The sequence below is a fragment of the Dermochelys coriacea genome, chromosome 25 (genome assembly GCF_009764565.3).
Source record: "Dermochelys coriacea isolate rDerCor1 chromosome 25, rDerCor1.pri.v4, whole genome shotgun sequence".
In the NCBI taxonomy this organism is placed as follows: domain Eukaryota; kingdom Metazoa; phylum Chordata; order Testudines; family Dermochelyidae; genus Dermochelys; species Dermochelys coriacea.
Genome location: NC_050092.1, coordinates 8,636,814 through 8,659,014, shown reverse-complemented (window position 1 = coordinate 8,659,014; position 22,201 = coordinate 8,636,814). Strand labels below are relative to the sequence as shown.

Here is a 22,201-nt window from a genome sequence, read left to right as displayed (position 1 = left end):
AGTTGCAGAGCTGGCTTTGTTCTTCCTCCTTGAGTTACAAAAAAGGAGAGACCCAGACGCTTCCTTAGGGGAACAGCTCTTTACCTGGCCGGAGCTTCCTGTACACCCAGGTGAAGCCACCACTACGTCCTTCCCAGTGGACCACTCCGTTGTCAAGTGGCTCCTGTGAGCGCTGCTCTTTATACCCTCTCCCAGCACTGCCTGGGACTCAGACTGCACCACTACAACTTCCTGTGAGGGGGTGGGAAAGTGCCCAGTGTTCGGCAATGGTTTGTTCTCATTCATTCCGTTGGGAGACCCTCCCTGACACATTTCTGGCTGCGGGGAGCTAAAGGGGAAAACTGGTTTCATAATTCAACTAAAACCAAAAACACACAGTAAATAGAAAGAAGGTGGAAAGGGCTGATTGGTTGAAACTAAAAAGGGGTGAAGCCGGGGGACTGTAAATTTGCCCTCCAGGAGCTGGAAGGTCAAATCCAGGTCAGGACTCAGTGCTGGTGAGGGCGACAGGTTAGAACGGAGCATGAGGCATGCACACGCCTATAACTGGCCTTTGTAAAAAGGTGACTGTTACCTGGTGTTAGGATACAGATATTCAGGCCTGTCTGTAAAGGCCTGTACTTTAAGAATGTAGGTATATGTTTATCATTTAGCTAGTTACAGAGGTACAAAAGAAAGAATCAAAATCACAGTCTGCCTGTGCAAGGGCCTTCTCTCACTGTGACAGTCTGAGGCCCTGTTCTTAGGCTAAGGACTTTGGCTAAACAGCAGGGGCAGCCATAAGCTGGGAAGCGAACGGTCACCAGTCACACTGACATAAGGCAGTTTGAGGCTGTTAAAAAGGTGATCCAATCTATCACCTCCAGAGAAAGGGAAGAGCCTAGAAGATTTAAAGAAAACTTATGCCCTAATAAATTTGATAGTCTCTAAGGTGCCACAAGTTCTCCTTTTCTTTTTAAAGAAAACTTAAGTTTGATAGCATCCTGTCTGGCAAGAACTCACTTATCAATAGCTGGGGTGTGAAATCACTATTTCTGTGTTGTTCTATCACTGTAGTCCCCATTTCCCTATCGTTTGTCTGTATAATCTGTCTGGTTCTGTGATTGTTTCTGTCTGCAGTATAATTAATTTTGTTGGGTGTAAACCAATTAAGGTGGTGGGATATAATTGGTTAGATAATCATGTTACAATATGTTAGGATTGGTTAGTTAAATTTAAGTAAAATGATTGGTTAAGGTATAGCTGAGAATATTACTATATAAATAGGGGCAAACAGGAAGTAAGCTGGGATTCAAAAAAAGGAACTTGGATTTAAGCTTGCTGGAAGTTCACCCCATAAACATTGAATTGTTTGCACCTTCGGACTTCAGGTATTGTTGCTCTCTGATCATGCGAGAAGGACCAGGGAAGTGGGAGGGTGAAGGAATAAGCCCTCTAGCACCTGAGACTTTCAAAATTCAATTTTTTTTTTACTGCTGCTCCAAATCAAAGTCCCCCGACTTCTGAAATGTACAGCAGGTTCCTGATTTCTTTCACTAACTTTGCATGTCTGGGATTTGCATCTTCCATACTACAGCTGTCATGCAGCAGAGTTGAGCTGGTTTCTGTCTGGCTCATGTCTTATCACCATGACTGGCTTCTGCTGGCCGAGGTCTGCTATGCCATGAAGTTGTGTGTGTGTCATTTGAATAGAGTGGGGTTGAACAGGTGGCCTTACCACTAGAACTTGGCCAACAATTCTGCAGATGATGCACGAGTCTGAAGAGACTCCAGCTCATTCCACCAGAGCCTCAGGGTGGAGAGCAGTAAGCAGTGTCTGAAGCCAGCAGCTCTGGTTCTCCCTGTGCACAGTTCTGCCGAGTAACATTCTCTCAGTCGGAAAACCCTGCTTTGCCCACCGTCCATGCTTTCAAAGCTACCTGCTGGCTATTGAGAAAATAGTGCCAGTACTGCGTGAGGCCTTTTGGGAACAACCAGAATGGATTTATCAAGGTCTGACACTGTAAGATCTAATTGCTGCCTGGGCCAGGCTGGTGGACTCACTGGGCCACAATCACAAGCAAGGTTCATAAAAAAAACAGCGCCAGGATTGGTGCCTGGGTGGAGTTTCTATGGCTCTCTTGTCTCCCATCATTACCAGAGCTGCTGCATCATGTGAATTATGTGCACAGTCATCAAGCCTTTTTCCGGGTGTGAAATAGCAAGAGCTGTCCAAGGAGCCGACGTGCCCAGTGTTCACCATGTCACATCTCTGGATGCAAGCAGGAGAGCAAAATGAGAAGTAGCTGTGGCAGAGCCTCAGTGGGGGCCACTCAGCTCCATTAGCTTCTCCCAGGAAGAGCTGCCGGGCTGAGTCACAGCCAGAGAAACATTCAGTATTTAGGGGAAATACTCAGCAGAAAGGAAGTTCCTGGCTGTGATGTAAAATATTTCAAAACGCTTGATACTTTGCTGTAGCTTCCCTAGAGCTTCCACCTCCTCCAAGAGGGGCTTTTGGGCCAAGCAGAACTGTTAGTTGCACAAACAGATCCCGACACTCACCTTCCCCCCATCAAGTTTTTTTACTTCCAAGGCTGGATTTTCAGAGGAGCGCCACACCACCCCCAGCTCAAAAGACAATGAGAACTGCGGGGAGAGGGGGGGTTAGCATCTTTGGAAGCCAGCTATTCAGCTATTTTGTGGTTAAGACGCTGGGAGGGGACTCGGGAGAACTGGGTTCAGTTCCTGTCGTCGCGACAAGCCACCTCTGGGACCTTGGGCAAGTCACTTTCGCCCAGATCCTCAAATGTATTTCATCTCCTACCTCCCCCTGATGGGGGTTAGGAGGCTAAATATCCTGGAGGCTCTGGGCTTTCATCTCTTGGGGTGGGTCTCAATTCCACACCTGTAAAAGAGAGAGAACACTTCCTTTTGTCCGTCATTTCTATTTAGATCGCAAGCTCTTTGGGGCATGGTCTGTCTCTTACTATATGTTTGTAAAGCAATCAGAGCCATGTGGTCTGGACCTCAGTTGGAACCCCTTGGTGCTACTGTAATACAAATAATAACGTGATTGAAGAAGGCTTTCTCCCAGCCCAGTTTCTCTGCTTTGATCTTGCAGTGCTCAAATGGTGACAGTAGAATCATCGCCAGGGCAAGAGTTAGCACAGCATCAAATGAAAGTAACTGCACTGCAGGATGCAGGGGGTGGTCTGGGAGGGAGCACGACTTTCCTAAGTGTCTTCGGTAATAGCAAAGGGAACACAGTCAGGCATGGGCGGGCTAGGGCCATTTCTGTCCAGTCCAGGCCCCGCCTGGAAAGAGGTTTAAATCAGTGTTGTTACCAGAAAGCGGAGCTAGAACCAGCCTGCACCCATGCTTGGCCCTGGTAAATTGTGTTAGTCCATGACAGGGTTTAGGCTAACCCACTTGGGGGGAAAAATACCCTGTGCCCTCTGCTCCCGTCAACTGTCAGGGAGTCATGTGAATACCACTAGCCCTGGGGGTTGGAGGATGCAGCCCAAGCCAGACCCCCTGTGGATGGACAAAGCACTTTTCCTGGTCCCTCCTCTTTGGTTCCCAAACCCAGGGGCTGCAGAGTGCTGGCTAGCGCTCCATCCTTGCCCTCACAAGGCCCCGAGCACGCCTAGGCTCAGCAAGAGCAGTGAGAGTTAAGGATGCAGTGGGAGGATTTCCATTGGTGGGCCTGTGGGTGCTGGAATCAGACCTTCACCTTAAGGGGGATTTACAATAGCACAGATATAGATACTTTGAGTAAAATGACAGGTTTCAGAGTAGAAGCCGTGTTAGTCTGTATTCGCAAAAAGAAAAGGAGTACTTGTGGCACCTTAGAGACTAACAAATTTATTAGAGCATAAGCTTTCGTGAGCTACAGCTCACTTCATCGGATCTCCCCTGTTTTTTCCACCAAATGCATCCGATGAAGTGAGCTGTAGCTCACGAAAGCTTATGCTCTAATAAATTTGTTAGTCTCTAAGGTGCCACAAGTACTCCTTTTCTTTTTGAGTAAAATATCCACCACCTCCCTGGTCATTCGTCTCTTGACATTACCTCAAGCTGCAGCCGTTCAGCAGGTCTGGCAGTAGGGGGCTCTCTCATGCCATGAAGCCATGGAATAATTAGATGGCTCACAACACGGACAAGGGAGCCAAGGAACAACCCAGTAGGGCAGGCCCTTGCCTCTGTCCATCAAGCCACATGGCAGCACCTTGCCTGTCTTCAGAGGGGTCATGGGTATCCTGCAAGGGGACAGGGATCGAGAGAGCCGCTGAATCCCCGTTCAGATAAGGCTGCAGAGACCAACTATCTGATATGTAAGTGAAGGAACTGCCCTTAACGTGAGAGTCACAGCTCAGGGGGAGAAACATCTCTGTTTGCGGCAACCCGCCAGCTCCTTCTCACTGCATCACGCAGCCCCTTGCACTGTCATAGACACATGGCAGCAGGTGGTGCCTGCTGAGTTAGTCCAAGCCTGTATCAGACTAAGGGTGCATCCACACTTTGGGTTGGAGGTGTAATTTCAAGCTCAGGTAGGTGTACAATCCCTTCACGGGGTTTCTAAAACAGCTTGTGACCGGGTCCAGCTGGAACACAAGCTGGGTTATAGAGTCTGGGGTTTGGTGCAGTGTTGTTTGAGAATTCTCGGTGGGGCCTGGACAGCGCTGGACGTGGCCTTGGCTTTGATCAAGCGAAGGTGCTAAAAACCAAAGCCTAGCAGCCTGCAGAGGCGGCAGGATGGGCTAGCCGACCTCAGTTCAATCCCACCCAGCCCCACGGGACATATTTAGGCAGCAAACCCATCCCACCGCAGCTACACATCTACGTTTAGTGCACTAGCTCAATCAGAGCTAGCGCAGGTATGTCCACCCGTCCTGGGAATCACCTCCAGCCCCATGCAAATACCCCCTAAGAATGCATGGTCTAGTAGTTAAAGCACAGGACTGGGAGGCAGTAGCACTGAGCTCTGTCCATCACACTGTGAGCTTGGATTAGGCACTTGCCCTCTTTGTCCCTGTTCGTGGAGGTAATTCCCTTCCCCTGAGGGATGGCAGGAGGCTTAGCTCACCTAGGAGCTCCTTGGATGAAAAAGGACAGGTGAGCCAGCGAGTGCCAGATCACACACTCTGACCCCCTACACAACCTGCCCCTCCCAGCCAGACCAGGGCCTGCACCCCACTGCTCCTTTATAACCAACCCCACAGACTGTGGCTTCCACCGTCAGAACAGCTCAGCTTTTATTTTTAGCTGCGTAGCAGGGCTCGGTAGTGGCAAGTGTGACTTGCTTTTTATAGCGCTTGCTCAGGGCTTCCAAAGGGAATGACAGGACCCAGGGGCCTGGAACCAAAGAGAATTTCCTTCTCAGCATTTCCCCTCCCCTTACATAACCTTCCTTTGCCTAGGCATTGCGTTACCACTCCAGGCACACAGCAGTGGTGCCTGTTTTGATACCCAGGACCACCTTTTCCTAGGGAACAGAATATGTAACACCTCCCCCCATGTTTTACAGGACACATTTATGGAGAAGCAGAATGGACTGCTCAGGTGAAGGGGCTGACAACTCAACAACAGAGTGCAACTGATGCAGTTTGTGCAGATGGGACCCTCTTACTGGGCTAGTTCAAATTGTTGGGATGAGCCACATTGCGAGGGGAGGTCTGGCCTATATATTTGATTGTGTTTTTTACACTTTAGATGTACCAGGAATGTCAAGTCTTACCCATTTCTGCCAGAGGTCTCTGGGCAAGACCAGAGAAATGGGGGAGCAGCTTTCTCAGCTCTCACGTGAAAGACAGGGGAGGAACAGAACCTTTTACAAGGCGCTTTTTCCTTCCCGACACTTTTGGCTTTGAAGCCAATGGGCAATATTGTCAAGCAACACCCACAGCATTTTAATGAGAATGACTCAAAATCCCTTCACCCCATCAACCGCTCAGCTTTCACTTGGTACCAGTGAGATCCTCATGTCCCTACCTCTTCAGCCAATGAAAGACACAGCCAGAAAAAACAGGGCAGAGAAAGGGTAAAAATTACAGATAGGTGACTTTTGATAATGGGATTTAGGTGCCTAACAACCACAGGTGCTTTTGACATTTATTTCCAAGTCCTGAATTTCTGGTGTAAAAACCAAGCATTTGTTTTTTAAACGCACACACACAACCCACCCATCAGGAAAGCAAAAAGAGACTACAGCCATTTTTGTCTTTTATAGTTCACTTTTAACACCTTTTGCCTGAGACTCCCACACTGAAATCATGCACTCTCCCTTTGGGGTGGCAGATTTCCGTAACTAGGGAGCACACAGGCTGGTTGTGGGGGGCAGTCAGGACAGAGCTGCGTGTGTGTATTTCAATGCACACTCTTAAGGGGAGGTACTAGTTTTGTTTTAAGACCCTCCTTAAAATTTATCTATAAAACTCTCAACCATGGCATGCTAGGACACTGCTTATTACCAGGCTCTAACAGTCTGTTACCTTGTACTCCTCTACTCTGTTCTATCTATATGTTTTCCTAGCTTATCCAGCTCTTTGTTGGGTGTTTGCTACAGTGCCTAAGTCAAGGGGCCTCACTCTCCTTGAGGCACTACCACCATACATAAAACAAACAGTGACAACGGGGTCTGTAAGCTTGTGGCCAAGCTACAGAACTGATCCTGCAAATGCTCTTTGTGCAAATAACCATGCTCACAGGAGTGGTCCCACTGGATTCAATGGGACTCATGCCACAAAGGGGACGGGAGACGGATTGCTGAGGAGAGAGAGGAAAGGATTTACTGTGTGAAGGGATTAGGAGTCAGGGAGAAGAATTCTGCTGTGTTCTCCTCTCCCCCAACCCCCCAGGAACAGAGAGGACTTTGCTGGGACATTTACAGTCTCACCCAGGCTTGTTGAGCTCTAGCAGGGCTAGTTTTAAACAGGGGGTTTTCTCCATCATTTCGGCACCTGAGCAGTCTGTGTCGTAACTCTCTAGTGCGATATACAGTACAATTCCAGTGATCCAAATGCCATTTATCGAAAAATCCAACTTGACTGAATCCACGGTGCATCCCCCCCGCCCCCGTTAATTAACAGCACTTCCATTTCTCTGCACACCAGCTTCTCTGAAAGTTTTGGCTGTCCCCCAGGCCCATCGAGTGTGCAGTAGTAGGAAACCTCAATGTGAGTTGTGCCCTGTGACTGCCCAAGAGGAAGCGCATAACACTATCTCTGACACCCCCAAGGATTTCCACACAGGTCCTGTCTTCACCAGAGATACTTTTGAGCATCTGTGACCCCCTAAGTGCTCCTGCTATGCTCTGGGATCCAGGGAAATGCTGATGCTATCCCTATCTTTAAACTCCAGGCTCTGCACTTTGTAAACCCTGATCATATAACATGAGCATGGGATGATCCAGGGAGCCTAAAAGATCTCCATAGAAGGGCACTAGCAATTGGCCCCAGCAAAGCCTCAGGTGAATCTTTCCCTCTTTGCATTTCTACAGAGACCTGCACAGTAGCCATTTATTGGCCCGGGGAGCTGAGTGTGGGAATCAGAGCTGGCATTTAAAAAATAAAGTGAGAAGCAAAAAGAAAGAAATCTGTGGAGGGAGACTCTCCAGGATTGTTTCAGGAAAACGACATAAGTCAGGATTTGACTGCCCTCGTAAAAGATCTCTACCCTCCGCCCCAGCTAATCGTCCAGTTAGTAAAACAGTCCCTAAACATTTCACTGCGCCAGGCAACTGCCTGTTCTACCCTGCATCGCAGAGTCAGCCCAGCCAACACCTAGAGTAAATAATGGCTGTTACGTGGTAATTATACTTCAATTCACACAGTGATTTCATTTACCCAGTAATTACCATCAGCATGTAATTGCAAGGTGCAAAATAAATATGGCCTTTCTGCCATGTTAAGCTTCCCCTTTCATGAGGCTCCAATCAATGGCCAGATTCCACAGTTACCTGATCACATGGGCAGAGCTTCAGATTTCTTACTGCCCTTTAAGGGCTCTCTTTATGACTAGTCTCATGACTGCTCTAGGTACAAGAGGGGAGCTAATCAAAGGATGTCCTGAAGGGGCCCATGGCAGCTATAATGTCTCAGTATGAATGAGTCCCTTTCAAAAACAAAAACACACACCACATCCAAGATTTCCAAGTGGCTAGTAATTTGGATATCCAACCTGAGACACCTTAAAGCAGCCTGACTTTCAGAATGCACAGAGCACCCGACCTATGAAAGTCAGGGCTCCTTTAAGGTCACTGAAGTTGGCCATCCAGCAACCGAAGCATCCAAGATCTGTAGGCACTTAGGACAATCTTCCCAGAGCCTATATTTTTAAAATCAGTACCCATAGCTCCACTGACACTGATGGAGTTACACTGATTTACACCAGCTGAGGATCTGACCCAAAAGCTGTGACCAACTGACAAACTCCATAAATTCAGGGTTCAGGGACAATCAGCTAGTTTAGGCCTGAAGTTTACGTCTTATTGAAATACACTTAAGAAATTTTACAAAATCTCCCAACAGCGAATGTTTTCGTTCATTTTAAATGCTGATTAAAATAATGCATTTGCGTTTAAACCTTCCCCGGCAATTTTTCCATCCCAATGACAACAGCATGGTGCTAATGCAGGAGAGCCAGAAAGTGAGCCTCACTAGAAACAGAAGGGAAACTATTTTCACTGACAGAGAAATGTAGGTAGAAGTGTAAACAGACAACGTAGGCAGGTAATCTGTTTTTTGCTAAACTAAGATCCCTAAATCCAGCAACACACAATGCTAGCATGGCCCATTGCGCTCTTGTGGAGATCCACTGACTTCATGGAGGATAGGCCCACCAATCGCTATTAGCCAGGATGGGCAAGGATGGTGTCCCTAGTCTCTGTTTGCCAGAAGATGGGAATGGGAGACAGGGGATGGATCACTTGATGATTACCTGTTCTGTTCATTCTCTCTGGGGCACCTGGGATTGGCCACTGTCAAAAGACAGGATACGGGGCTAGATGGACCTTTGGTCTGACCCAGTATGGCCATTCTTATGAGCAATTCCTCCCATTTATTGCTCAAAGAATTTCACTCTCTCCTCCTCTGCCCCCCGACCCCAATGAAACAGAGATCCTAAAAACACAGTTCTAGCATCAAAGAATTCCAAGGCATTGGCATTCCATCAGCATTTGTTTTGTTTTATTATTTAAAGTTAGGAGCACTCATCAGCTCACAAAGTCAAGTCATTTGTGCAGTTTATTCCGTATCAGCCACAAGGAGGAAAACATTGTACCTAAATTAACCCTGCACTTTACACCTTGATAAGAGTTAAACCTTCTTGCCTCATAAATAAAACATTTAATAGTTAACACTGCAAAACTAAATGGCGGCTCTACAATATCCTTAACGGGCAGAGAACACTGGATTATTGAGGTTTATGGTTCAGCTGGCCTGTAAATACTAGTAGAGCAGCTTCGTTAGATCACAGTGCATTGGCATTTATCAAGAGTTCTGCTCTTCTGATCATCCTGACTTTTCCTGAAAGCTCAGAGGGGCAGCTGCTTCACCCTCAGCTATGCATTTCACTCCGACTGCTAAAGCAGTCATTCCTGCTGAAACAAAATAAAATGCAGGGACTACATCATGTTTGCCAGCACCAACTGCTCAACACAAAGCAGGTTTCTGCTGAGGTGGACAAATATCTGCCCTGAGGCATTGGGTAACAAACTTCTGTCCAGGTCCTAATTAAACAAAACCAGCTCACCCCAAGAGAAGCCAGATGAAGTCAGATTTTTATTTCAATCTTTAAACTAGCACCATACCTAGTATAGCTGCAGAAAGAACCAAAAGCCAAGAACAGCAAGAGTCAGTGGCCCTTTCAAAGGAGGTTCGCAGAACAGGACACTTCAAAGCCCAGTGGATCAGTGCCATTCAACTTTTAAAAATAAAATAAGAATTATCCTTCATTAACACTACTTGCCTGCTCTTTCCTCCAACCACGGGCCACCCCACACTGCAACAAATGCTCACCTGCTTTAAAGAAATCTCCAAGCTCTGTCCACCCTGCAAACATTCTCTGATCCTGGAATGGCTTGAAAGAGGGGATCTCAAGCACCAGCTCAAGTAACGTGGTTTTGGCCTGCAGACCATTCTAGATGGACCAACCCCCACTGAATCCATGAAGAGCTAAGTCTACCTAGGCACAGGGGCTGGCCCGTGCAAAACTGGTAAGATTGAGGCTCTTGCCAGCCACAAAGCCATACTGATTTAAAAAAAACAAAACAAAACAAAAACAGAAGTCCCCTCCTTCATATAAGCCAGTGTTTGCTGACAAAACCATGTTACTAAGGTTGGCCTTGAAATGGAAGTACAGGATTGGAGAAACCATGCAGAGCGACCAGGGCCTGGCTCTGGCGGATGAAAAGAAAACCCAGCTTTGCAAACAACCGTCAAAAATCTCACAATTTTGCACCACTTGTTACATGGCTATTTGGGGAGGGAAATCACCACACCCAGCTGGGAAGTTGTGCAAATGGCAACTAGCCCTGCTGGGCACTAGCCATCCAGCTTTTAGGCTCATGTGCCAGCTGTAGGTAGGAAAAAGGGACTAGATTACATTGAAGATGTGGATATTTTATTCCTTTGCTTGCATTACTATTGGCCCAGTCCTTTGGGGTAGGGTGCACAGAAAAGATGCACATATGTGAATCTGTAGCAACCCTAAAGCATAACGACCGAATTAATTCAGCACTTATAGGAAAAGGACAGGTGGGAGGATACAGGGGAATCTCCTGCAAAATCTCCCAATTGCCTTCTCCCTTGAGGAAGAGATGGTTAGCGAAGGGGAAAGGCAACAGCTGCAGCCTCCTCTTGGTTCGATTCAGTGAAGGCTTCAGGCACCTGGGGATAAAGAGGAAGCAAGACAGCCACAGCGACAAGCTCTTGAGTTTCCTTTCCCTGTAGGATAAGCTCATTGATGGGAAAGGACAATAGCTGCAGCCTGCCTCAATGCAACAAAGGCTTCCAGCACCCAGGGAAAGGATCTGCCCCTAGACCTTGGATTTCCCTCCCTCTTAGGGACGATAAGCGGGTTTGTGGGAAAGGCTGCTGACTTCAGTCCTCCCACCCTAATGAAGTTCAATGAAGGCCTCCAGCTCCTCAGGGATGAAGCCCTTGTAAGGGATCTTGTGCTTGTCCAGGGCACGGGCAGCAAGGCACTGGAGGGTGATGTAGTTAAAGGGCTGCATCATGCTCTTGGTAAGCAGCTTCTCATCCAGCAGCTCGTAAGCTGTCTGCTTGAAGGCATTGGTAGCATCCATGTGGGCCCCGGCCTCCATCAGGGCACTCATGATCAGTGGGCAGTTGTTCTGGGCAGCAATGTGCAGCGGGGTGTTGTTGTCATAGTCACGGCTGTCTGGGTCAGCCCCACATTCCAGCAGCAGGTTCACGACATGGAGAGACGGGAACTTGCCCACTGGGTAGCGCCCCACTGTGGTGGTGTCCTTGTCCACAGCCATGTGCAAGGGAGTGAACCCGTTCTTGGCCCTGGGACTGCACTTGAGCAAGCAGTAGATGGTCTGGCGCTTCTGGTGCTCCTGCTCAGGGGTGCATTCCACCTTCTCCAGCAGGAAGACCAGATGGAGGATGATGGCTAGTGCCTTGGTGAACTGTGCAGAGTCAGCCACTGGGTCCTTGTGAAGCAGAAGCGCCCGCTCTACCTCCCGGACCCCTTTGCTCAGCACTCCCATGAGGTCGGAGAAGCCCAGCTGAGTAGCTAAGGTGCCCTTGGAGCGGTCCTGAAGCACATAGGAGAAGAGCTCAGCAAAAGAAAGGAAGCTGCTGGCAGTCATGGGGCTGAGGGGCTCCAGGTTGCCTTGCTGCATGTCCAGAGCATACTTCCATAGGTTAATACAGCGTTCAAAGTTGCCCGAGTCAGCATAGACTGCCCCCCGGTAACGGATGTAATAAGAGGTGTCTGGATGAGAGGGGCCCAGGATGCGCTCTCGGATCAGAAGTGCCTGCATGCGCATCTCATCCGGGTCAGTGATCAGGGCTTCTAGTTCCTCCAGGGTGCTCACCTCCCGGGAGTAGTCATAAGCCAGCACCAGCTGCTGGGGCTCAGGCTTGGTCAGGTACTGCCCCCCCTGGTGCCGAAGCTCCATGGCTCTTCGCCAGTACTTGAGAGCCCCCAGCAAGTCACGCTTCTTATCCACAAAGGTGGCTCCTAGCAGCTCCAGGGCTTCTACAGCAGCCCCTCGACTGCAGCACTCATAAGGGCCCTGCTGCTCATCCTGGCGAGTGGCACAGCATCCGTTCTGGCCCTCTTGCTGCCCTTCCTCGGGGCAGCACTGATGTGTTTCCTGGCCAGTCCCACAACCCCTCTGCTGCCGCCCCCTCGCCGGGCAGTCCCCGTCCTCGTTCCCCAACATCTCATCCCCCTCCTCGTTTTGCAGCCCTCCTTGGATGAGGTACTCCACGATGTTGGTGTGCCCGGTGACGCTGGCAGCCAGCAGCGGGGTCATGCCGTAACCATCCCGCTCCATGCGGGCCTTGGCGCGGAGCAGCAGCTGCAGGATCTCCAGGCTCCCGGACTCGGCGCAGTCGTGCAGGGCGGTGTTGCCCTTCACGCTGCGGCGGTTGACGTCCGCCCCCTTCTCCAGCAGGTAGCCGGCGATCTCGCGGTGCCCCTTGTAGCAGGAGATCATCAGGCAGGTGTGCCCGTGGCGGTTGGCCACCTCCAGGTCGGCCCCCCGCTCCCCCACCAGGTAGCGCACGATCTCCAGGTGGCCGTCGAAGCAGGCGGCCCGCAGCGGGGTGGAGTTGGTCAGCGTGGTCTGGTTCACCGAGGCCCCCCGCTCCAGCAGGCAGCGCACCACCGCCAGGTGGCCGGCGGCCGAGGCGGCCCACAGCGGCGGGGCCCCCTCGATGGTCTCGCCGTCGAAGCTGACCGAGCCCCCCTCCTCCACCCGGGCGCCGCAGTGGTCCAGCAGGTACTCCACCACCTCCCGGTGCCCGTGGCGGGCGGCGATGAGCAGCGGGGTCCCCCCTCCGCCCGGCCCGGCCGTCAGGGCCTCCAGCTCCTCCCGGCTCCGGCTGCCCAGCACCTTCTGCAGCAGCTTGAGCTTCCCGTCGCGGGCCGCGTTGTAGACGGCCGTGCGCAGGTCCATGGCCACGGCGAGCGGCCCGGGCCCGCCCTGGCCATGGGGCGGCTGCTCCGCCGGGCCCGGGGCAGGGGGCGCGAGAGAGGGCCGGGGAGCGCCCAACGGAGAGCCCGGCCTCGGGCAGCGGCAACCACCCTCAGCGCCGCTCCCCCGCCGCCATCTTAGGGTCTTAATGCAAAACAAAATGGCGCCCCCCCCCCCGAGCGTCTGAGGGGAGCGCGGGGAATTCTGGGACACGTAGTGTATCCAGCGCCCCTCTTCCGTGGCCTGCAAGGAGGAGCCGGGCGGCCAGGAGACCGCCTTTCCCAGCAGGCAACGGGAGGGAGCTTCCGCGGGCGGAGCCCGCGGGCGACGCCGGCCGCGTGCGAGGAGGAGTTCGGGAAATGGAGTTCTGCCCTCGTGGCCCTGTCGCAGCCAGCATCGGGGCGCCTGGCCCGCGGGAGACTACATTTCCCAGCAGTGCAATGGGGAACGTCGCCTCTTCGGGAGCCGGCCGGGCCGCTCGTGGGCGTAGGGGGGTTCTGGGAAATGTAGTTGTCTAACCTCAGCGTGGGACGAGCGTCTACAGAGGTCACAGTTCATCCCTCCGGCTCCCGGGTGGGATCCCAGCGTTTAGGGCACGTGAACACCTGCCAGAGGGTTTGTGGCTTGGGGACTGCAGTGCTCGTTTGGGTTGCCAACCCTCCAGGATTGTCCTGGAGTCTCCAGGAATGAAAGATTAACCTTCCATGAAAGATTATGAAACCTCCAGGAATTCCGCCAACCAAAGATGGCAACCGCATCCAGCCTGGGACGGGCACTGGTCAATGGATATAACTGTGCGACCTCCCCCTCTTTCTCCATCACCCATTCACCCCAGTCCATAGGCGCTGGTCCTAGGGGTGCTGCCGTATCCGCTGGCTTGAAGTGGTTTCCATCATAGACAGGGTTTGTAGTTGGGTTAAATGGCTCACTGCACCCCTGCACCATTTCCTCTCCTGCACTATCCATCCAGCAACACCTGCCCCTTTTACGGCGTGAGGCATACCCTGGCACATGTATACCTGGAGTGTGCCAGGCTGCAGCCCCTATTCCGGCTCCTCACCAATATTTTATTACGTTTTTGGTTGCACTTCTCCCCTCACCTTCTTATTTATGCGCTCCCTATCCGTGGCCCCACAAAGTCACGGGACCTCCTGGTCAACCTCCTCCTGGCCATAGCTAAAATGGCCATCTACAAAACCAGAGTGAGGAGGCTGGCCAGTGGAGTCTGCTGTGACTGTGGGGCCTATTTCCGATCCTCGGTCCGTTCACACATCCGGGCAGAGTTCCTCTGGGCGGCGTCCTCTGACTCCCTTGATGCCTTTGAAGAGCAGTGGGCGCTGTCCGGGGTCCTCTGCTCCGTGTCCCCGTTCAGTTCCCTTCGTTTGACCCTTTGACCACACTTCTGTCCCTGTTATTTCATTAGTTGTCCCCCAGAATTTTTTGGGTATCTAGGTCCTGTGGATCCCCCTTTTAGGCTGGGGGGGATCCTTTAGCGGTGGACGGGCTTCGCCCGCCCCCTTCCCGGATCCCAATAAGACTATCCATCCAGCATCCACTCTCTACCCATCCCACTATCTCTCCATCCATCTCTCCTTCTAGCTTAGATGTTCATATACCACCTATCACTTTGTGTAGTGACATCAAACAGGACTCTGTGGAAGGAAATGCAGCCACTTCGGGTCAGTCAACTGGTCCCAACACACATCAGGGTAGAGAAGGCAAATGTTTTCCCAAAGACACGGTGGCTTTCCACGAGCCTTGCAAAAAGTGTTTTGTATCTTCATTCAAAGCAGACAGGACCTTGGCTTTTTGAGATTTCCGCTGTGACTTCATCATAATATGTATAAATTGAATCTGAAACCTTTATTTTTAAAAATGTCTTGAATTGGTTAAACTCCAAATACAGTAGTTACAAGGATCAACATCACAAAAACACAGCTGTGCCATGCACTGTGCTTTGCACAGCCCTAACTTGGTATATTTTACAAATGTAAATGCAGCAGCTGTAATATATCTATGACGCTTTTTTGTTTTTCAGGAGGGTCCCATGAACTCCTGGCTGGGACAATGTGGTCTAGAGATAATAAACATCAGAATGTGTGTAACAGTAGCCACTAGGACCAGTGTGTGCTGACTCCTGCCACATGACAAGGAGCATAATCTTTTGTAACCCTGACTTATATTGTGTGACTGGAGTCAGGAAATACATAATTCAGCCCTTGGTGAAAGTAGCCACAACTGCACTGACTTCAACGTAGCTGCACCTGCTTGCACCAGGGTTGAATTGGGCACTGTGAGCTTGGCCTCTGAAGATCTTCTCAGTCTCTGGTGAACAGAGAAGCACATGGGTGAGAGCGAAGATCATCCCCAACTTGTATTTTTTTGTGCAGAGGCACAATTCCCTGCTTGTAAAGTTCTGTTAAAGTGTTTCATTAATAAAAAAGAAAAGGAGTACTTGTGGCACCTTAGAGACTAACAAATTTAGGTGCCACAAGTACTCCTTTTCTTTTTGCGAATACAGACTAACACGGCTGCTACTCTGAAACCTGTTTCATTAATGTTATAAAAGCAGGCTGGCCTTCCTCAACTGAACCGTTCATTTCCACGACTTTGTCCTGGCTGCATTGCTGATGAGTGGCAGGATCACAAGTAGGTAACCAGCTGCCACCCCAGTGGACTGGGCAATTAAGGAGATTGGCCAAAGGGCGTTTCATCCGCAGAAGTTGAAGTTCAAGGCATTTAAGTTCAGCCCAGGTGCACAGTGACCTCAGCTCCCTACTCTCTGACGGCCTCTCTGAAGTGAGTTGCTGGGTCTCAATCCTAATGGACAAGTGTCCACAACTCAGAAACCACCATCTTAATTGGCCCAGTTGAAATCAATGGGAGTTAGGTGCTTAAATAACTTTGAGGATCAGGGTCAAAAATACTGTCAAACCAAATGAGAGCAAATCCATTAAATATCTGCAGGATGCTCATGTATGGGTGAGATTCAGCCCTGCTCAGAGGGCAACACAGTTAATGAGACCTATTTTGAGGGCACAGGGGTGAATTTTACCCTTTATGTTTTATTTATAGCTGCTCACATTAGCTTGATTTTGTTTTGTCTTGTCTGGAATTACCTGTGCTCCGCGTCTCTGAGAATCAGGGCTGGGGGGGGGTCTGTGCCTTAACTCCCTTGTGAGGTGGTGATTGCGCATGTGAGACAGCAGGATTTGTGTGTGGCAGGTGCCAAAGTTCTGAGTGGCTTCGTGCGCAAAAGCACATGGATGTTTGTAAGTGAGCACAAGTGTCCACGCATCCTTGGCATGGGTTTGCATGCAAAAGTTCTGTTCTTGAACGTGGGTGTGCAGAAGGATACAGTGGCTGTGGAGGGGTGTTTGTGTGAGTGTTCCCATGTCTCTTGTGCACACAGGAGAGAATGCATGTGCCTGTACACCTGTGTTTGTATATGTATGAGAACAGTGGGTGTGCATTAGCGTCTGTGTGTGCACGAGTGAATACATGCCAGAAGTCAGTGGGCGCAGTTGTGGGATGGGGTCACTGTATTCCCGTAAGGTTTGGTGAGTCTCCATCTGCGTGCATGTCAGTACGTACACGAGCAGATGTGTGACAGCATGGTCTGTGTGGGCATGCCTGGATGCGTGTGCATACATGTGAGAATATTCTGTGTGAACATGTGTCCTTGTGTGTGAGCATCCACACGGGAAAGCTGGGGTACTTAAAAGCCTGGATGAACTGCAATTTCAAGGTAAAGACATTGGGGGAAACATTTCCTCTCCTCCCTGCCTCTTCATGTTGCTATAGTGATCAGATGCACTGACACTTTAATCTGAAGTGTCCATTAATTTATACTCCGTCATAACGCCCTTCCGATGAGAGGCAGGTGGCATCTAGGGGAGCACTCTACAGGCTCCTTCGGGCCCACAACTGGGTACTTACACCAAAGCCTTACTCCAGCTGTTCCACCAAAGGCGTCTGGCACCTTCCATTCATCATCTTAGGGCAGCCGCAGCCTCTAGAAACATCTGTGCTATGAATAAAGAAATTGGCTTAGTGGCGATGCTGAGAACATGCGAAGATATAACGAGAGACCAACACTGGAGGTGCTCCAACTTCTTTCCATCCAAATCCCTCCATGTCCTCACTCCTTGCTCTCAGAAGCTCCTTCCACTGACAGCATCAGAAGTGCAACAATCTGCCCAATGCAAAGACAATAAAGTTGCTCCCTGCAGGCATCACATGTGGGAAGCGTGTACAGTTCCTGCCTCCTTTAACTGACTGACTGTAGAGAGATGCCATTGAGGGCATCCCCTTGTGGCCCAAGGGTCCTGCTTGCACCCTGCCTCAATTTTCTTCTGAGCCCCAAAAGAATTCACATATACTCAGAGTCTTTAAAACAATATTCCCCTTCCCTAGGGGAGGGTGGGGTATAATTATTCAAATTACTCACTTCCCCTTTTATTTTTAAGGTTTCACAGCCCACCCCCATGGGGCCTGTGCGTTCTCAGTCCATGCCTTCCTAGCCTGTACACTCTTCCCTCAGGGGCAGGGGTTTCACAGCTCTCCTCACTGGGATCTGTATGTTCTGCTTTCGGTCTTGCCTCCCCATCCTGTGGCTCAACCCCTCACATCTAGGGTGCCACAGTTCTGATTCCTGGGACCATGGCTTTAAATTCTGGCCTCACTGGACTGTTGCTGAACCCCTCAAAATCAGGGGTTGTTTGCACAGTCTTCCTTCCTGGCGCTGTTTCTTCCGCTCCCCGCATCTCCCTACGTGCAGGCTTGGAGCTCCCATGCCTACTCATCTAATCAGTCTCTTAATCCTTCCCAGGTGGGTCTAATAATCCCAAACACGTATCTGTGCTTGACTGGGAGAGAGGGGAGACTTGCCCTGCTCACGCCTAGATTCCTAGACCTTAAAGGACCATCATGATAATCTAGTCTGACCTCCTGCATGCTGCAGGCCACAGAACTGTGCTCACCCACTCCTGTAACCTCTGGCTGAGCTACTGAAGTCTACAGGGTTCCTGGTTCTGGGCCCTTGAAGGAACAGTGATCTGGGGTTTTCCTACATCTTTCCTCTGCCAGACACTGACTCATCCCCAGGACCAACTTCCTCTCTCCAAATGACTGCTGTGAGGCCATCATCCACTTTCCCTGGACCCAGGAACAGGGTGATTCCTCTGGCCATAAGAGGCCACTAGCTTGTTACACTGACAAAGGGCATTTCTGCCCTCTGGTCATTGGAGAAGATTCTGAATGCCGCAGCTTCCACTTCTGGAAGCTGGAACCCTGCAATGAGGGAAGGGGACAGCCAGTGAATAGCACCTGGCCCAGGAAAGTGTGAGCAAATTTCCTCGGGAAAGGCACAGGGAGCCACTTCCGTGGCTTCTGATTCCAGGACCAGCAGCCAAGGGTCAAATTTGGCTGTGGTGTAAGCAGGTGCAATGCCTTTGGCTCTCGGAGATGAGCCGCCTCTTTAGCCTAGCTATGGTTCAAGGCAGAGGGCTTTCTTGGTGGGCGTACTTCGTGTTGTGGAGGTCTATTGTCAATGAACTCTGTACCTCCTGGATAACTTGGACAAGCACCCCTCCTTCAAAGAGATCTGGTACAAATAAGTGCTGACCTTGCCCATGTCTCAGTGGCCAAGGTCACAGGAAGTAACCAGATTTGCTGGATGTGATGGAAAAGCTTCAAGTGCTGGGACTTGTTCCATGAGGAGGAGTCACTGCCTTTACAGAGGAGGGGTATGTGTGCCTGTCCTCCACTTGGATGTGATCAACTCATATATAGGGCAAACTGCTCTCTTATCTCAGCTGTGTGGGCAGTGCTTCATTTGTAATGAAACAGGTCCTGGGGCTCAAGCAATTTTTTTACTTTCATACAGAGGTGCCAGGGCTATGAACTGCCAAGCCCAGAGGTCCCGGGGCTCAGCCCTGGCACAAATTAAGCGGTGTATGTGGGCTGAAGCTTTACGTACAGTTTGTAACTTCCTAGGACGGGTCTGTTGCCTGATCATCTCATTTCTGCCAGGCTACCAAACAGCCTTCAGAAGCAACTTTTGTCCATGGCTGGCAAGGGGCGGATTCGAACCACTGACTTAACAGAAGGCTCTGAGGTCTGAGCTGTCATGCCCCTGGCAGGTAGGACACTCGCAAAGTGCTACCTAAGAGATGGTCACTATGGTGCAGATAAAACCCTCTGCAGTGCTCTGCAAATATCCCGGGAACTCAAATACCAGAGGGGATGAAGAGAAGGTGAAAATGAGACATTTCGACAGGGCTGTGTGCCCGGGGTGGGTTGTGTGTGTTACTTTTTCTCTATATTGCCATTCCATGTTTCCTTTCAGACAAGCTGAATTACACAATACCGACTGCGGGAATGGTTATGCAAGCGCCTTCATTGGAATAAAGACAGTGCTCTGAAAAGCAAATGGAGGGCTGTCCTTGTGGTTAAGGCACTGAAGTGGCATTTAGGAGGTCTGTGCTCAGTTCCCATCTTTGCTGTAGAGTCCGTGTGCAATCTTGGGAACATCACTTAATCCCGCTGGGCATCGGTTCCCCACCTGTAAAATGGGGATATTAATCTATGCCTTAAAAAGAAAAGGAGTACTTGTGGCACCTTAGAGACTAACAAATGTATTTGAGCATAAGCTTTCATGAGCTACAGCTCACTTCAAGTGAGCTGTAGCTCACGAAAGCTTATGCTCAAATACATTTGTTAGTCTCTAAGGTGCCACAAGTACTCCTTTTCTTTTTTGCGAATACAGACTAACACAGCTGCTACTCTGAAATCTATGCCTTGTCTATTAAAACTTCCAGCTCTCTGGGGGTACAGCCTGTGTCTCACTCTTTGTCTGTCTGTAGAACAGACAAAGAGTATGCTGGGGTCTGGATCCATGGTGGGGCCTCTGGTGCTACCATAAATAGATAATAAAAGGGGTTGGATGTCTGATTCAGAACCACGGTGACATGGTGTGATCATGGGTCTGGAACCACTCATTTCTACTCCACTTTCCCCAAAGTGTGGAAGGGTTTGGATCTGGAGTCAAATTTCTAAAAGCTTCTAAATGATTTAGGCACCTCAGTCCTTTGGAAAAAAGAAAAGGCGTACTTGTGGCACCTTAGAGACTAACAAATTTAAGGTGCCACAAGTACTCCTTTTCTTTTTGCGAATATAGACTAACACGGCTGCTACTCTGAAATAAGTCCTTTGGCTTTCAGTTAAGCTTCTTAAGTGCCTAAATCACTTTTGAAAAGGGACTCCTATGTCACTTGGACACATTTGGCAATTTTATCCCAAGTCTTTGTATTCAGCTGGTTCTAGTGTGAACGGTTGAGGCTGATGACTGGGTCTGGCTGAGAACTTTCCTGCAGTTTGGCTCTGGGGTTGCAGTCAGGTTTCTCTTTAGTTCATAATCTCAGTCTCCAAGCAGCTTTCATGGCCATGGCCAGTTTCCAGGAGCCAGTGGAAGCCAGCCTGTTGCTACTAGGCTGTTAGAGGACAACATCCCCTGTGCTCTTAAGCAGCTGAAGAATAAATTTGCTCTACAAAGGGGAGAATTCTAAAAATACCAAGAAATGGCAGTGTGACATTAGCAGGGAGAGTGACCCAATATCCAGCTCACCGCAGGGGCTTTTGTCCTATAACTACTTTAATCATTAAGGCTTGCGATGACATTATTTCCTCTGCTTAAATAGGGCACTGAGGCCACAGCTACCTGTGAAGAAGGGTTTTTGATCAGCCAGTGGCAGACAAGGGAGATGGAGAGGCACGATGGCTAATGCTAAATGAATGTTGTTTCCTTTCCATTAGGCACAAGCCTGGCAATTTTGAACATTAGCAGCTGAATTTTTGCAGACTTAATTTCTCACGACTGGAGTGAGAGTTGCACGCGGCGGGTGGGCATGGGGGAACAGGCCTGTCCTTTGGTGCATCATCACAGGCTGCTGTGTTGTGGAGCTGTTGAATTTCTTTGGCACTGGGTTTCCTGGTGTAAACGTTGCTTCAGCTTCCCTCTCACTGCCCATCCAGGACAATAACAGCAATGGGTAAGAAGCCTTCCAGATGAGGATCAGAGAACCCAACCCTCCACAAACAGGAAGGACCAATTAGTGGGTGGAAGGAAGAATGGTGTTGTGGACAGTGTACCAGACTTCAGAGTAGCAGCCGTGTTAGTCTGTATTCGCAAAAAGAAAAGGAGTACTTGTGGCACCTTAGAGACTAACAAATTTATTAGAGCATAAGCTTTCGTGAGCTACAGCTCACTTCATCGGATGCATTTGGTGTGTGTATATAAATCTGTCCTCTGTTTTTTCCACCAAATGCATCCGATGAAGTGAGCTGTAGCTCACGAAAGCTTATGCTCTAATAAATTTGTTAGTCTCTAAGGTGCCACAAGTACTCCTTTTCTTTTTGTACCAGACTGAGATGCAAGGAGTCTCTGGTTCAGCTACCTTCTTCCTGTGTCTCCTTAGGCAAAGAACTCAGTCTACCCTGTGCTGTTATCTGTCTGTAGATACCACTCCCACGGCTGTGAGGATCAATATATTAATGATTGTGAGGTGCTCAGGTACTACAGTGATGGGGGACAGAGACGTATTTAGCTAGATAGCAGCATATGTGACATCATTACTGTAAGAGGTGGAAATCGTTATCTTCAGTTTACAGACAGGGAAACAGAGACACAGGCAAGGAGAGAGACTTTCTCTCCAAGGTCACACAGCAAATCAGTGTCAGAACTGGAAATAGAACCCAGGAGTCCTGAGTTCCAATCTTGTGTTCTAAGGGCTAGCAAATGCTTTCCATTCAGTACCAACCGCAAACAAAGAAACATGGGACCCCCGGACAGCCTGGAGTTATGGACTATGTGGCTGCTGGGAGTGCAGTCTATGTTTGTAACATTAAAGACAGGGATTAGGAGATCAATGGACTTCTTTTGTCCTTTCATACATGCTGTATCGGTTCCCTATAAAGTCTGCATAGGTATCTATATTTGCAGGGTAACATTTTCAGTAGCCCCTAAGTCTCAACGAAAGTCAATGGGACTCA

At 49.7% G+C, this 22,201-nt stretch overlaps 1 protein-coding gene and 1 long non-coding RNA gene across 2 annotated transcripts; both read right to left on the bottom strand.

Annotated features, from left to right (window-relative positions):
• Positions 1-1,445: 1,445 nt before the first annotated feature.
• LOC122457465 lies at positions 1,446-6,018 on the bottom strand. Its single transcript, XR_006276988.1, has 3 exons — positions 6,006-6,018; positions 2,967-3,029; positions 1,446-2,884 (listed from the first exon to the last, which is right to left on the bottom strand). It is a non-coding gene; the product is annotated as an uncharacterized LOC122457465 (long non-coding RNA).
• A 3,124-nt stretch (positions 6,019-9,142) lies between these two features.
• Positions 9,143-13,311, bottom strand: FEM1A (fem-1 homolog A). The gene has a single exon (XM_038384367.2). It carries the CDS (start codon positions 13,130-13,132, stop codon positions 11,093-11,095), a length of 2,040 nt encoding a protein of 679 aa, XP_038240295.1. The 5' UTR covers positions 13,133-13,311; the 3' UTR covers positions 9,143-11,092.
• Positions 13,312-22,201: the final 8,890 nt, after the last annotated feature.

Coding starts and splice junctions, on each gene's coding strand:
- FEM1A (XM_038384367.2), bottom strand. CDS start 13,132: ATGGACCTGCGCACGGCCGTCTACAACGCGGCCCGCGACGGGAAGCTC.